Consider the following 15029-nt stretch of genomic DNA (forward strand, 5'->3'; position numbering starts at 1 on the left):
GAGAAACAAGAAAGTCTGGGTGGGAGGAGGGATTAACCTGAAAGATAAAACTTATTTTAATTAAGAAAAATTGTGTGTATTCACACACACACACACACACACACACACACCCCAAGTAACCCCGTTTCCTCTGCCCCTTCCTTTCCCTCTCACGCTGCACCTCTGGCCACTCTACCTTCAAACCAGGGAGCATGGTTGTCCCTCAGCTGTGATCCTGAGTCCAGACGTCTGGCCTGAGATTGGGGGAGCATTCAGGCCTTGCCCCACTGGCCTGCAGGTGCTCTGGGACATCTGTTTGCACACACAACCTTCCCTGTACCCCCCTTCCCCAACAGAAGAGAATACCTGTGAGGAAGATGGGGGGCAGCTTTTGCCATCACTAAGGGCTTCTCATTTCCACCCAAGAGACCCCTTCTCCTCCACACCCAGGCCCCTGCCTCCCTGAGGTTGCTGATTCTTGCAGACAAGGCTAGAGGTCAGCTCAGTCCTGTCTTTTCCTAACATCCTTCCATGTTAAGGTGAAATCTAGGCCCTCACTGCTGGTCCTCTGAACTGATCTCCCAAGTTCAAAATCCTCGAGGAACAAGAAAGAGAGCTGATAGCTGCATGTTTGGGAGGAGAGCGGGGTCCCTTAGGAATAGGTTGTGTGACCATTTTCATTAACCTAATAATGTGAGGGTGTGGATCCTGTCTGGGTGCTTTGGAGGGCATGGGTTCAGGGGCAGTGCAGGGTTCTGCCTTGGAAGAGGTACTCATCAGTGGTGAGAAGATGGGACCATCCTGCCTCCAGTCCTGTGAGCAAGCTTCTACCTGAAAACCAGGCATAAAAACAAAAGTTCCCTACTGTGAAAGAAAAAGCTGCTTCCTCATGAGCAGACCAGGAGTGAGAGGAGGGACACAGGGTGTCACAGGGTGACCACATCTCTCACTTCTGGTGGTCAGCGACTCCACGAGGACCCAGAGACCCTCATCCTCAGGGCCCGAGGCCTCCATCTCCCACTCCTCGAATATTTCCAGGCCTGCTGAGTTAGGGCTCAGCTGTCTCCCTCTCCTTTCTCCGCTGGAAACAGAAGCTCCAGCGAATATTTCTAACTCCTGAGTCCACTCAGCCATGTCCCCCTTGCAAAATCCTCCCCTTCCCGCACCCCCCTGCACCCAGCCAGCCAATCCGCGGCCTGCGAGCCTCTCCAGACCCATCTCTCAGGGCCCTGGCGGGATAAAACCGGTCGGCGATGCCGGGTGGATGGGAACAAACTTCCGAACGAGGAGAGACGCGGGGCCCAGGGCACCCTCGCGGGCGGACCCAGGCGGTGAGGGCCTGCGGCCAGCCGGCCAGGTATGCTGCCCAGGGGTTGGCTCAAAGCTGACCGCGGGAGAAGGGTGATTCGAGAAGGGAGAGGGTCCCAGGAAGCCTGGCAGCCTTTTCCCTCCCAAGTGAAAGCTGGGTAAGGCTGGGGCGGCAGAGGAAGAGGGCACTCGGGCTGGAGTTTGGGGCTTCCTCGGCGGACCCCCAATCCCGGATCCTCCGGACAGGCATGCGTTAGTTAGGCCAGGCTGAGATTGGCCACGCTTCGCCTAAAAATCGTCCGCCTCCTGCCACGCGACGAAAGCCTAAGGGATAGGGCCTGGGGAGGAGGTCTAAGGCAGCGGACATGGAATCTTATGCCCCTTCCCCTGGGTCTGTGCAGGGCAGCGACGTGGCGGCGGGCGCGGCAGGGACCTGCGTGAAAAAGCCCTGAGTCCTTGGCGGGCTGCGAGCGACTCCCCGGCGATGCCTCACAACTCCATCAGATCCGGTAAGGACGCGGCGTGGCCAGGACCCCCGAGCCCCCGTGTCGCCGTGCGTCCGTGCGTGCGCTCGGGTCGGTGGGGCTGGGGAGCCTACGCTCCGGGCTCGCGGGACCCACCTGCGTGGGGACGCAGCTAGGGGCGCCTCGGGCCTGGCTCTCCACTGCGGCTGCCTCGCCGCTATCGGGCCCTGAGGTCCCCCTCGGCCCGGCAGAGCCGCCCTCCCCAGGCCTTGGTATCTGCGGACCACACGGAGCGGTGAGGAGCTCTCCGTGGGGGTCAAAGGGGTGTCCTTCGCGCCCTACCCCCCGTCTTGCATGGCCCATTGGAGTGGGCATCCTGCGCGCTCTCAGGCCCTGGACTGCGCCGGTGCTGGACTTGCAGCTCCCCTGCCCTCGACCTCTAAGCCCTCGTCCCCGGGTGCGCGCGGCTCTTGCCAGTGGCTCTGCCGGCGGGATCGTGAGCCCCGCGCACCTCTCAACCCAACGGGAAAGGAGCCCGTGGTCCGGGGCCTGGGAGCCGTGAGTGCACTCAGGTGCTCTCGGACTCTTCCTGGCCGAGCACTGGGCAGGCGGGGAGCGGCGCCCAGGGCGTCCGGCCTGCGAGGACTGAGCTGCCCGCGGGGCGGAACCCCCTCCCCCCGGGGCGCCTGGGGCCAGGGCCTTCAAAAGCGCTCAGAGTCCGTGGCTACGGCTCCTGCTCTCCCCCACTTCCCGGCCCGTGCCGAGTGGTCTGTGCTGGGAAGGAGTCCTAGGGTCGGGGCCGGTCGGCGCGGTGGGCATGACCGCCCTGGCGCACAGCAAGTGTGGACAGCGGGCAGGGGCGCGGCCCGGCCCGCGGTGATGGATGGAGCTGGGCCGGCTGCGGGGAAGGCGATTTATGGGGCCAGGGCGCAGCGCTATCGATTTGGGCAGGTGAAGTGAGAGGAAATCAATATTTCAGATGAATTCTCCGCGAATATGAAGTCCCGCTCGGCAAATGGGACATTTGTTATAATAAGGAGGGTCGGATCGGGCGCGGCGCGCGGCTGAGATCTCAATTTAGCCCAGAGCGCCGGGGGTCCGAGCTGCGCCGCGCAGCCTCGGGTCTGGGGGGGACGAGGCGCCACTGTGAGTGGTGCGGGGAAACCCCCGGGGCCCTGGAAGGTCTCTCACTCCGATTAACCCTAGGACCAGAGACACAGTCAGCAGTAGGCTCCCTCCCCACCCGGTTCCCCTGTGTGAGAGGGGCCTCAGCCGTCCCGGCTGCCCTCTGAGGGCGCGGGGCCTCTTCAGGGGCGCGGAGTAGGGACCTCGCGGCCCTTCCTGGGAGCGGCGGGGTACTGCCTGGCACCCCTTACCCAGCTGCGCTCGGGCGCCACGCAAGCTCCTTAACCACTTTCTGAGGCCAGGACCAGGTTTTAGCCCCTTAGTCTTTAGCCAGCCTGGGGTTCAATAACGGACGTCGGCCCCGCCTCGGGATCAGGACGGTCTCTGGGGCCGAGCGCGCAGTGTCTGGTGCCCGATCCCACGCCAGGCTGGTCTCGGACGCTTCCGCTCCGTTCCCCGGTTCGATCTTTCCCCTCCAACCCCTCCCCCGACCTTCCCCTGACCTCTCTGGCGATGGTAGGAGTAGGTGCTCTCGGACCTCGAATTTACCGTGCTAGACCTTTCCCTCTTCGCTGCTCGAGAAATAAGACGATGTCACGGTCCCTCGGGTTGGCTTGATTTTGTTTTCGCTACTTATTTTCATGCTAGAAGCGCTCATTAAAATAAATGGGAATAAAAGAAGGAAGAAAAAAAGACACGATTTTACTTTATTTTTAATCAGCAACAGGCCCAGATGATGAGACGCTGCTTTCCCATTAGTTCAGATGCGAAACGCCCTTGGGTTTGGAGTGGGAGCCGTCCGCGCCCCGGCAGGGCCAGGGGCAGAAGTATTTTTCTGTCTAGGGGACACCGAGGGGTTTCTTCTATCCCCTCCCTGAGAGTGAGGGAGAGTGAGACTTTCTCCTTTAGTCTAATTTAATGTTAATAAAACAGAAGAAAATTGCCTAAAACACGGCTCATACGGTTCAAGGCTATCCCCTGTTTTTCTAATTCCTCTCTCGGCACACCTGAAGGAGAGACCCCCTGACTTTCTGATCAATTTATTTGACGCTGTTGCCTGTATTTAGAGGTACAATCATAAGCTGACCCTCCTGTTTTTGTAAGCCCATTTCTCTTTTAGGTTTTAGCAGCTTCTCTCTTTCCCCCAGGCACTTCCATTTGCGAGTTCGGCTTTGCCTGGAAAGCACCCATTTAAGTTTTCTCTGGAGCAGAATCCCGGGGCATAGGCGGCGTGGGGGCTTTTCGCTGGAGCGAGGCCGAGTGCACCGTTTCTAACAACACGAGACAATCGAGAAAAGTTTCTTGCGCGGCCTCTGCCGCCCGGGCCGCCGCAGCCCACCCTCGGCTCGCTCTCGGCTGATCTGGCTTTGCAGAGAGATCTTAATTTTTTTTTCCTACAACTTTATTCTGAAGGGATATCGAGAGCGAAGAAGGAATTATTCTAATGTGCACTAGTCAGCAATGGGCTGAACCTTCCGTAAAATCCGCTGGGAATTTTGTAGCATCAGGGAACAAAGATTCTCTAAAACAGAACATTTTTTAAAAGTACTCAAAGATGCATGAGAAATGATAAACACCACATAAATATTAAAAGGTAAATAATACTGAATCAGTGAGAAAGAGAGTTCAGTGAAAGGAAGCAGATCGTCATTAAAAGTTATGTGCAATAACTTGCCAAAATCCTCTCCCCCAGCTCCTGAAAATAGGTTATTCAAGAGGTAAAATGAGGCTTAAGATCAAGGAGGAACATGATTCTAGCTTCCTAGATCTGAGATGTAAAGCCCCCTTCCCTCCTCCTGGTTTTAGAAAGGAGGAAAGGGCGCCAAATGCATTTGGGAAGGATCTGTTTTCTTCCCAGGTTTCTTGCCGGGGTTGAAAATAAGGTGTTCTCGGTATGGGACACAGTCCGGAGGAACATAAAGAGGTATTGGGGTTCCTCAATTCATCTTTGTTTCAAGATGGTCCATCCTCCCACCTTCATCAATGCAAGTTAATTAGGAGATAATTTAGCTACCTTGTGAATTAGTTTTAAGATAAGTATCTTTTCAAGCTTTGTCACTTTAATTGCCCCCCTGATTGATAAGAAGTAATTATTTCTAATTGACACTTTTTTGATGTCTATTGGAAGCATTTATTTGGGACTTTTTTGGGGTGGAAGGAAAGTTAATTAATTTTATCCGTCTATACCCAAAAGGACTCTGCCTAATTTTGCTGAGGAGGACAAAGGAAGTGAAGGAAAACACAAAAATCAATCTCATGGAATTTTAATTATTAAGAGATATTTTGGTTCAAAGGAGAGCACCTACTATTGTAATAATATGTCAAAACTTTCTTTTTATAGCTTCAAATCTCTAATTTTTATGTGGAACATGTTTAATGGGTATACATTTTCCCGTGGATATACTCATAATCCCTTTATATGCTGACTTCATTTTGGGGTAGTTTCCTCTGCTTTGTAATTAATTTCTGTAAAAAGTAAGATCAATAGAATTCAGTATGCTCAGAATAAATGGCATCATTTTTGTAAGAGCTAATTGTGAGAAAGATTTACTAACGGTCATCCTTCTTCTGTAATTATTGATAGAGCTGGGTATAAAGGTGAAACTTTACTTACGGGTGACATGCCTTTTCATACCTAAACCTCGGAGTAAACAGTTTAATCATTCACATCCTCCAGAATATTTTACTTTGAAAGAGAAGAAAGGGAAAGAATAAAGAGAAGAAGAAAGACTCTGAAAGGAGGCAGTGGGGGAGGGGGAGGAGAGAGAGGGAGAAGGCTGGCTGGAGAAAATAAAAATGAAAGAACTTATTTCAGAAAGGAAGGTAGCCAGGTGCATGGAACCTTTGCCATTCAATAGAAGAAAATCGAAATTCTACTTCAAGACACATCCTTTTGAACACAGTCTCTACCACAGCCCCTAAGCAACCCCTAACTAGCACCAGAAACCCCTCACTTCTCTGTGCATAAAAAAGGCAGGATCTTAGGAAGCCGGCTGGTCTGGATCTTGGCTGTCTAGGTGTCAAAGTCTGGATTTGGTGTCCACGAAAAGGAAGCAAGAAAATACACATTGTGCTCTGGGGCTTATAAAGAGATTTGAGTGTCGTTTATTTTTATTGTTAAAGCCTCTGTGATCTTCATCCCTAGTTGTGTACCCACAATCTTTTCATAGATAGACTTGTGACTCACTGACATAGGAAAACATTCCCACATTAGCCCAAAGTGGAGACACACTCGAGCACACTCCTGAACGCCTGAAACGAGAGAAGCCCCATCAGACAAGATGCGCTCCTGTCAGGTTAATTTCAGCTGGTCCCTTTTTCAATCATTTATGTCTAAAATCTTGTCTCCTTTTAATGATGTTCCTCCCCGATTACGTGGTGCTGCAAGAATGAGGAAACACTTTAAATGAAAAAAGAAATTTAAGACGTACAAACAGCAGATAATATCGCATACCAACCTCACTATTAGTGAAATTGAAAAAATATATAAATAATGCAAAAAAAAAATCAGCAAGGGAGAGTTTAATAATGGAAAATTCCCCTGCAATTAAATGAAACAGTAATTTAGTGGAGATATGCCTGAATGAATTAGCATTTATTAATTGGTTCTCATAAAAACAATTTATGTATGTGTGTTTGGGGAGGAGTGTTTAAAGTATATATTTTCCGTAGGAAAAGTTCCTCAAATATTCGTATCAAATTATGTAGTGCTCACGTTCTATTTTGTGAAAAATCCCAATTCTCTCACCAGCGAATTTCACCTGCACACAAAGAACACAGGGGTAAGAGAGAGGAGCCCCCTTTAGATCAGAAGAATGAAGCCAGTCCCCTCTTGGGACATTTCCAAGTGTGAAACCAATGGGGACACGTTGGCAGAGTCTGCTACGCTTAGGCACATCCAACCCAGGTCCTGAGAGGACTCCCAGGTGACCCCTTTCCTCTGGGGCACAAGTGACTGAGGCAGAGGTGGCTGCTTTGTGGCTCTGCCCCCTTCTCCCCCAGCCTGCTGCAGCATCCTCGCCAGCTCAGGCAGGAACTGCAGTTTGTAATCTCAGCGAGGAGCTTGCTAGGGTTGACTGGCGCATGGATGTGTTTACTTTCTCTCGCCACAGTTGGTCTGTCTTCAGTTCTAAGCATTTTAAAGCTGCTCTACTTATCAATCCAAGAGGTGCCGAGTTCTCCGCTGCGCTGAGAAAGCTTTGAGCTCTGTGGTTCTGAGTACACAAGGAGCCGAAAGATAAAAGAAACGATTTTGTTTAGGAAAAAAAGATGATTTTAAAAGGAGAGAGCAGAGGAATGAGCCCCCATTCTGGACTGCAGTTTGCTTTTGTTTTCGTGGAGACTTGAGAAAAGGCTGAGTCACCGGCCCCCACCAGCCCCTACTCCCTTCAGAGATAGAAATTGAGGTTGTAAAACACCCTCTAAAAAGGGGAGAATACACCCCCACGCTCAGAGGTTTTGGAGGAGGTCTTTCTGGGTTCAGACTGAAACACCTTAGCCCAGGTGTTTTTGGAGAGGGAACTCAAAGGCATTCTGCCTAGGAAATGTGTGCAATGACTGCTTCCAACAGAGGTCCTAGATGTTTCTCTTTGGGGGAAGGAGTATAGAGAACAACAATCTACGCATCTTCTGGTTCCTGAAAACTCTACTCTCCCAGGCCAATCCCAGTTCATCCAGTCCACGGTCAGTGACCCTGGGATGGAGTCTCTGGATCAGATGGGGTGGGCAGAGGCGTCCACACTTCCTTATTTACCTGTGGTCATGGCACTGTTACATAGATCTTTGAGGGTTCATAATCGTTTCCTCAGGTCCAGAGTTAGGGCTGACAAGCCTGTTTGGGTTCCTGAAAGCCCCTCCAGATCCCTCCCTCGGCCCAGGTGGGAACATGATGAGGAAATATCTCTTACATGGGCCACGGGCCAGAAAAACCTTCACAGGAAGTTTTCTCTTCTAACCCACAGTTCATGTCACTGAGTATGGGCTTTACCTTGACTGGGGCTTCTTCCCCAGGAATGGGCCTGGGTAGAAACCATTGTCTCCTTACTGAGGCATGTCCAAGATTAAGGGGAGGGACGTTCAGGAGGCCCCCAGGGATATTTGGGTCCTGTTTCTGAGTTTATTCTTGAGGATCCTCCTGTAGCCCTGAATGCCATAGAAGACGCCAAATATCGCTAAGGCTCAGCACGGCCATCCCCACAGCCCCGCAGCTCTGCCGATGCCGCTTTTATAGCCAAAGAAAGAGAACCAATACTCAGAGAGCGGAACATACCTTGGCACTTAGGGAGCCCTCAGTAAATGGAAGCTGTAGATATTATCTCCAAGAGTTGTTATTGGTACGGTATTCTACTGGGAGAGGGCACATCCATCATTTCATTTAATTCTCAGGACTCCACCAGGCAGATACTGTTATTGACGTTTTTACAGAAGAAAAGGGAACCGATGCTCGGGGAAGTTGATCTGACTCCAGCTCCTCTTTCCACTGCCTCCTTTCCCCAAGTCTAGCTCATCAAAACTTGTAACATACATAGTTCACACCTGCAACTCCATTGGGAACTCCTGCCAGAATCCTTGGTGAGAAGGCACAAAGGCCTGTACTGGGAGCCACAGGCAGGACTATCAACCTGTCAGCTTGTTTTCCTCATCAGTACCCCTAACTCTCCGGCTCAACTAAAACAGATCCCTTTTCAGGACAGTTCTCAGGCTTCCCATCTGCAGAATGAGAGAAGTGGTCCGTATCTGGATGTTCCTCCTAAAGGTCGCTATAAAGAGGAAGGAGATGACCAGCCACTAGGAAAGGCAGGGAGAAGGGGCTTTCTTTGAACACATTCCCGCAAGGCTGCCATGTTTCCACCTGAACCAAAAAGGAGCAGCTATTTTCGGGCACCTCAATAAATTGTAGGCCAGCAAGGAACTTCCAAGGAACTTGGCATCTCCAAACCACAGTGGCCTCCCTGCCTGTGTCCATTTCAAAGACTGAGTTAGTGAGTGCGATGGAAACAGCTTCAGAGTTACTGGGAAGACCCACCCACAAAATTAGGGGCCATTGCTGGGTGCCCCGTCCATGGGCAGGAAATGGTAAGCACTTGAGGCGCTGGATCTCATTTCCCTAAATTTAGGTTCATTCCCTCTGCTGCTTTCTCAGGGTCCATCTCACTCAGGGGTTCAAAAACAAGTCATCTGCTCCTTCGGAGCCTCTGCCAAGGTTCAGCTTGTAACATTAGCTGGAAAAGGGTTTAATTATAATGTTTTCGACTTTTTGGTGTGGAGGGTAGCTGCCCAGTTCCTGGTCTGGTTGCATTTCTTGGATGAAAACCCGTCTTCGGTTTAAGCAGTGAGAGAGACTGAGAAAGAAAAAACATTTTTCCCTCCTTGTTTTAACTCTTTTCTTTCCTCTCCTGTCTTCAGCCACAATGCTCATCAGTTTTCGTCTTTTGCACTTATTCTCCTAAGTGGCCTTGGAGTGACCTGAGTAGTTAGTGCTAATTAGTCCACTGGGACATATGGTCGCTGTCAGGCCAGCACAGCAGAGAGGTCAGGGAGCTGGTTGGGTGACATGTCTAAGAGAGAAAACAGCTTAATCTGCTGCCATCACATGAACTGCGTGTTTGCACACACCCAGGGCCTCTGTGTGTGTTGCATTTTTGATCCCTCAGCTTCTCAAGGAGGACAGCAGAATTTATTCCTAGGATAAACTCAGAGGCTGTGAGGTGTCAAGAGGGCGAGGAACCTTTGAAGTCCCTGTGAAGCCAGGGCCGTGTGGCAGCCTCCCCATCTCTGCAGGCAGCAGGAGGGGACTATGCCTTGGAGGTCTTGCCCTTGACCCAGACCTTGCTGCCTTCTCCCTGTGTGACCTTAGGCAAGTCGGTTGCCTCTCTGGGCTTGAATTTCCTCATCTGTATAAAATATAGGAATGTTGCAGGGCTTCCAGGAAGTAATGAAAGTAAAACCAGAAGCCTCACCTGGCTCGTAGCAGCTACGCAAGAAATTTTTTCCTGCTCCATACAGTGGTCACCAGGGAGGAGAGGCTCCAAAAATTCTCCTGGGCAGGTGCCCAAACATTACCTTGTCCTAGTATTTCCTGCGAAACTCTCCATGAGTGACTTGAAATACATCATCGAAACTTTGTTCCAGTTAACATTTAGGACAGACCTTTTAATAGTCCACATGGACAAAATAATAGGTCTGCTGCCTGGGGGTGTTGGATTAAGTGAAGGGATACCTGGGAAGTGCTGACTGAGACCCCTGTGGCCATGATCAGCTGCTACCGCAGCCCACTCTGGAAAAGGATCTTATTTCATTTTACCAGAACACCCAGTGATGGGGGAAGCACTAGGCTTCTGATAGAGCGGGCTGTCCATGGACTTTATGTTGGAATCCAGAACATTCTAGGGTTTTAGCAGAATTGGTCTTAGAGGAAAGATGAGCTAAAGTGGGTGTGCAGCTGTGCGCTGTGTGTAGCTAAGACAGGACCACAGAAAGACATGTCTTGGGTACTTGTCCTTTTTTTTTTTTTTCTTGTGAGGAAGATCAGCCCTGAGCTAACATCTGTTGCCAATCCTCCTCTTTTTGCTGAGGAAGATTGGCCCTGGGCTAACATCTGTGCCCATCTTCCTTAATTTTATGTGAGACGCCTGCCACAGCACGGCTTGGTAAGCAGTGTGTGGGTCCGTCCCGGGAATCCGAACCTACGAACCCCAGGCTGCCAAACCGGCGTGCACGAACTTAAGCACTACACTACTGGGCCAGCCCTGGGTACTCGTTCTTGACTGACACAGAATCATACATTTATTTAAAAAAAATTAAAACCCACTAATCTGTCTTCTCTCTCCCTCCCCGCTCCCACCTTATATTTTCCTACCTTGTGTAACAATAATCCAGCTTTGGCATGATAGCAAACCCTGGTTGACATTTAAAAGTCTCTGATTAGCTGAGCACAAATCACTGACTCCAGCTCCGGTTGCTCCTTCACTCTAACACTGAGATTGTTCTTGAGCCCAAACAGAAGTGGCAGGAGTGGGGCGACCTCCTGACACATCCTTGGGCATCTGGCTGTGACTTCAAGGTGGGAACGAGGAGGAGAAAGAGCCTGGGAGGGAGGGTGTCGGGCGGGAGAGGTGCTGGAGTCAAGCTAGGAGCCAGCTGGAATCTGGGGGTCAGCAGTGTAACTCAATTTAACAAGCCCTCATGGAGTGCCGGCCGCCGTGTGCAGGGGACCACGCCAGTGATGGCGGCATTCGCTGCTCAGGTAGTCGGGGTAAATGATGGAGGTGAGAGGCACCTTCTCGGGGCAGGGAGCTGGAGTCTCGTGATTCCCTTTCAAGGGGACAGACCCCCAGCACCAGAAGGAGAAATAATCAGACAAACAACTCAGTGGCGGGACAAGGACTGAAAACTAACAAGCTGGTTGTTGGGAGCACAGAAGGTCGTTTATCTCGAACAGCCACCCGGGCTTAGCCACCTCGTCGCTGATAACGGATAAACCTCATCTGGCCTTCTTGAGTCTGGTCGATCCCTGGAGCACTCATTGTTCCAGAAAGACAGCATGTGAGGCTGTGTAGGATCAGCCGTCTCCATGAGGGTCTACACTGGGGCTCCAGAAAGGGGCGGCTGGCCAGCTCCTGGCAAAATGTTGCAGAGCTGTAGGTGCAAATGCCTTGCAAACGTGCCCACTTCTGCCAAATCAAAACACTCACTGAACACCTCCGATGCCTGACCTCGGTGCCTTCAGAGATTTGCATGCTGTGCAGGACTTACCCTGTCTCCTTGACAGTGTGACAAGGCTTGGATCCTTCCAGACCCCATATTCTGTGACGATATGACAGCACCCCACACCAGGAAAATCCCATGCCCTCCACGCCCCCCTCTCCTGTTGGCCACAGAGCTCTCCGGATAGGTGCCCCTACCTGGGAGAGGCCTGCCCCTGGCCTCGGGCTCACCCTTTCGGGGTGGGACCAGCTCTCAAGAGTCCCGCTGGTGGCAACACAGTTGTTGTGCCGATTGCTTTCTCAAAGTTGCTGTCCTCGGGGCCTGGCTGGGTCCTGCTGGCTGGAAGGTGTCCATCTTCCCAGGAAACCTGAGGCCAGGAGCACATCGTGCCCCTGCCCACGCCACTCTCCCTCCCCACCTCCCTGGAAGTCACTCTCTGTACTGCAGTGTAGACACAATTGTGCCCAGCCTTCTACAGTTTGCAGACCGTTTTGCATGTGTCTATCTGCCCCACGTAGATGGTGCCCGTCTTGAGGCCAGGGAGCCTGTCTTTCCCCCTGGATGGCGGACAAAAGGGAGCGCTTAAGAGGCTGGGCCTTGGGGGTCAGACACACCTGGTTTTGAATCCTCGTTCAACCACTTACACCTGTGTGATCAAGAGCCCCTTGCCTCACAATCAAGTGGACTCAGGGTTCCCTCCTCAGCGGGCTGCTGTGAGGACGAGGGACCTCCTCTTAGTCATATGCTCCTCACATCCCAGCTATCCTGGGCCAACCCAGCTCAAATGCCACCGCCCCCTAAAGCCTTCCGAGATTGCTCTCTGTCTCCCCAACTCCCCAAGGCCCCCAGCACTTTACTTTTATGGCATATTTTGCAGTCTACTTTGTGTAGGGATATTTCTCTCTGTGGTTCTTACCTTCTAGACTTGAGTTATGTGAACTTCCAGGAGGATGTACACCTCACACATCACAGGAGCTTCGTAGGTTTTGTCACACCAGATAGTCTACCTAGACCCAGAGTTGTTCAAAGCCAGAAGGGACTCACAGATGAGGCCCTGCTGCCACACTTTACAGACGAGGAAACTGAGACCCAGAGAGGTGTGCCTCGCCCTAGACCCCACAGGCTTTGTGGCAGAGCAGGGGCTCCGCACTTTTAACCAGGGATCTCTCTGTGACACCGTGCTGCCTTTCAGAGCGTGGCTCAGGTAGAGTGAGGCCTGCCCCAAGCCCAGGGAGCACTGGCTGTGGCCTGTTCTGAGTGAGCACTGACCCAGGGGAAGGAGAAGAAGGGGCCCCCACACCTGCTGACAGGGCCAATGAAGCCCAGTGAGAGCTGCCAATATACACAGACACGCAAATGCACATACCTACACGAACACACACTCACACGTATGCACACATGTACACCACATACACACTCGCATACACACAAATGTACAGAGACACACACATATGCAGTCACACACATACACACAGCCAAGGCTGGGACTAGAGTCACCCAGGGTACAAAATTCAAGGCAGCTCTCACTCTTGGTCTCATGCAAGGGCGGGGTCAGCCCTGAGAGTGAGCACCTCCTTAAATTTGGTACCTGGGATGCCTGGCCGTCCTGGCCCTAGTCCCCTATGTGACACACGCACCCACATGCCCAGTTACACCCACACTCACACACATGTGTGACGTACTCACGCACATACACATACATACATAGATGCAATACTCACCCTCTCACACATGCAAGCACACTAGGAAGAAGCCTTTACAAAGTACATGTGTGTGCAGAACACTGTCGTAGGTAGGTCTGTGGGTGATAAAAAAGGGAGGCCAAAGAAGCCCTTGCTCTTAGAGACCCCGAGAGACATGCCATGAAATTACAGGTGCAATTGATGAGTCCCCGTTGAGTCCGCAGTTGCTGAGAAGACACCGATAATGGACGCGGTAGGGAAAATGAGGTCCAGGACATCCGCGGAATCCACTCTGTGTTGTGGATCAACTCTGGTCAGTTTAGGCATGAGGCCACTGACCTGTGACCTCACTCTTCTTGCAACCTATGGTTTGAGGTCTGAGCAGAAGAACTCTGGTGTCCAGACCCCCTCCCTGGCCCCTCATTTAAGTTATGGGACATTTGTGGCCCTGGGGCCCTGCAGAGACCTCGTTTGCAGATGAGACCCGGGGACAGTCAGTCATTTGCACAGGTTACTCGTCTGACCAGTATCAGAGCCGCTAGCAACGCTCAGTCTCTGGAGTTCATGGTGACTCTTCCCAGGTGGAGACAGAGTTGCCAACGGGATGGGCAACAGCAGCAGGAGTTGCCTATTCTAGAATCTGGCCTCTTGGTCCCCGGAGGATGACAATGCTGAAGGCAAGTGGCTAAGGGCCGTCACTGGCGGGCTCCTCTGCTCAGACCATGAGAATACCCTGTCTAACCTTCTGCCCTCACTCAGAATTCCCGGGCAGCTCTGCCCCCTAAGCCCCTTATGAACAGGCATGCCTCTGTTCACTAAAACCTGCAGGGGAAACGTGAAGGCACTCGCATGGATGCGCAGTGCCTTGCTTGTTACAGCAGCCGCATGAACTGGTTATTACAAACAATATGGTGTCATCATGAATATTTCATACATTTGATCAACAAATATTTGTATAACTTTCATAAATCAGTGATTCTCAAACAGTGTTTCCCTGCAGAGTGGGCAGAGGAGCTCATTGATATAACGAAACTGAGCAATAGTGGTAGGAAAAAGTACATTTGTGGATAAAATATCTTGGAGTTAAGGGTGTAATTTTTTCTATTTAATGGCCACTCACTCATATTTTCCTTAGGACCTAGGATCTGATTTAGGGGCACATTCTAATTTTTGTTATGTCGAGCTTACTGTTTTCTGGTGTTCTTGGCAGAACACCGTGTGTGACCTCCCAGGTGGCCCATCTCCTGACAAGTGTCAGAATAGCTGGTGTTGACGTAAGGCTGGAATTGCCTGGTGTCCACATAGTGGCCACAGCGCCCCAATTCTGTGAAACAATGAGATCCACGTGCCCGTGTCAGAAGGCATCCCCAGCATTTCCATCACAAGAATTGACATTGCCACCATCCAAAGAAAGGAGCCGAGTCCCTGCACGCCCTCCTGTCATCTTTACTTTTCCAAAAAAAGACCCTCCCTTTCAGGCACATGATATAGCACGTGTGTACTGGTCATTTAAGGAACCCAGTTGCTTTGTGGCGTTGCAAGAACATACACAGAAAAGGTGGGCTAGATCCGGTTCTCCTGTCACTCACTCCCCTGGGCATGCATCCACTCGCTCATCACATCTGGTGAAAGTTGCCTCTTTGTCTCCTTCTCAGCTTCCCTGGTGCAAACCTGGAGCCATGACACCTCTCCTTGAGATTTCCTCTGAAGATCCTGTCACCCCTAAAGTTTCCATCCCAACTACCTGTTTTAGTCAGCTCGGGCT

The 15029-nt window shown here is 51.5% G+C and overlaps 1 protein-coding gene across 1 annotated transcript in view; it reads left to right on the plus strand.

The window, feature by feature from the left end:
• Positions 1-709: 709 nt before the first annotated feature.
• Positions 710-15029, plus strand: part of PAX8 (paired box 8) — a 60060-nt gene continuing 45740 nt past the window's right edge. The window contains 5 exon segments of the mRNA XM_087426078.1: positions 710-748; positions 1071-1145; positions 1147-1272; positions 1275-1329; positions 1683-1796. Of these exon segments, the coding sequence (XP_087282204.1) occupies positions 710-748; positions 1071-1145; positions 1147-1272; positions 1275-1329; positions 1683-1796 (409 nt within the window).

Source organism: Ceratotherium simum, chromosome 40 (assembly GCF_057802395.1).
Source record: "Ceratotherium simum simum isolate JZ-2026a chromosome 40, ASM5780239v1, whole genome shotgun sequence".
In the NCBI taxonomy this organism is placed as follows: Eukaryota; Metazoa; Chordata; class Mammalia; order Perissodactyla; family Rhinocerotidae; genus Ceratotherium; species Ceratotherium simum.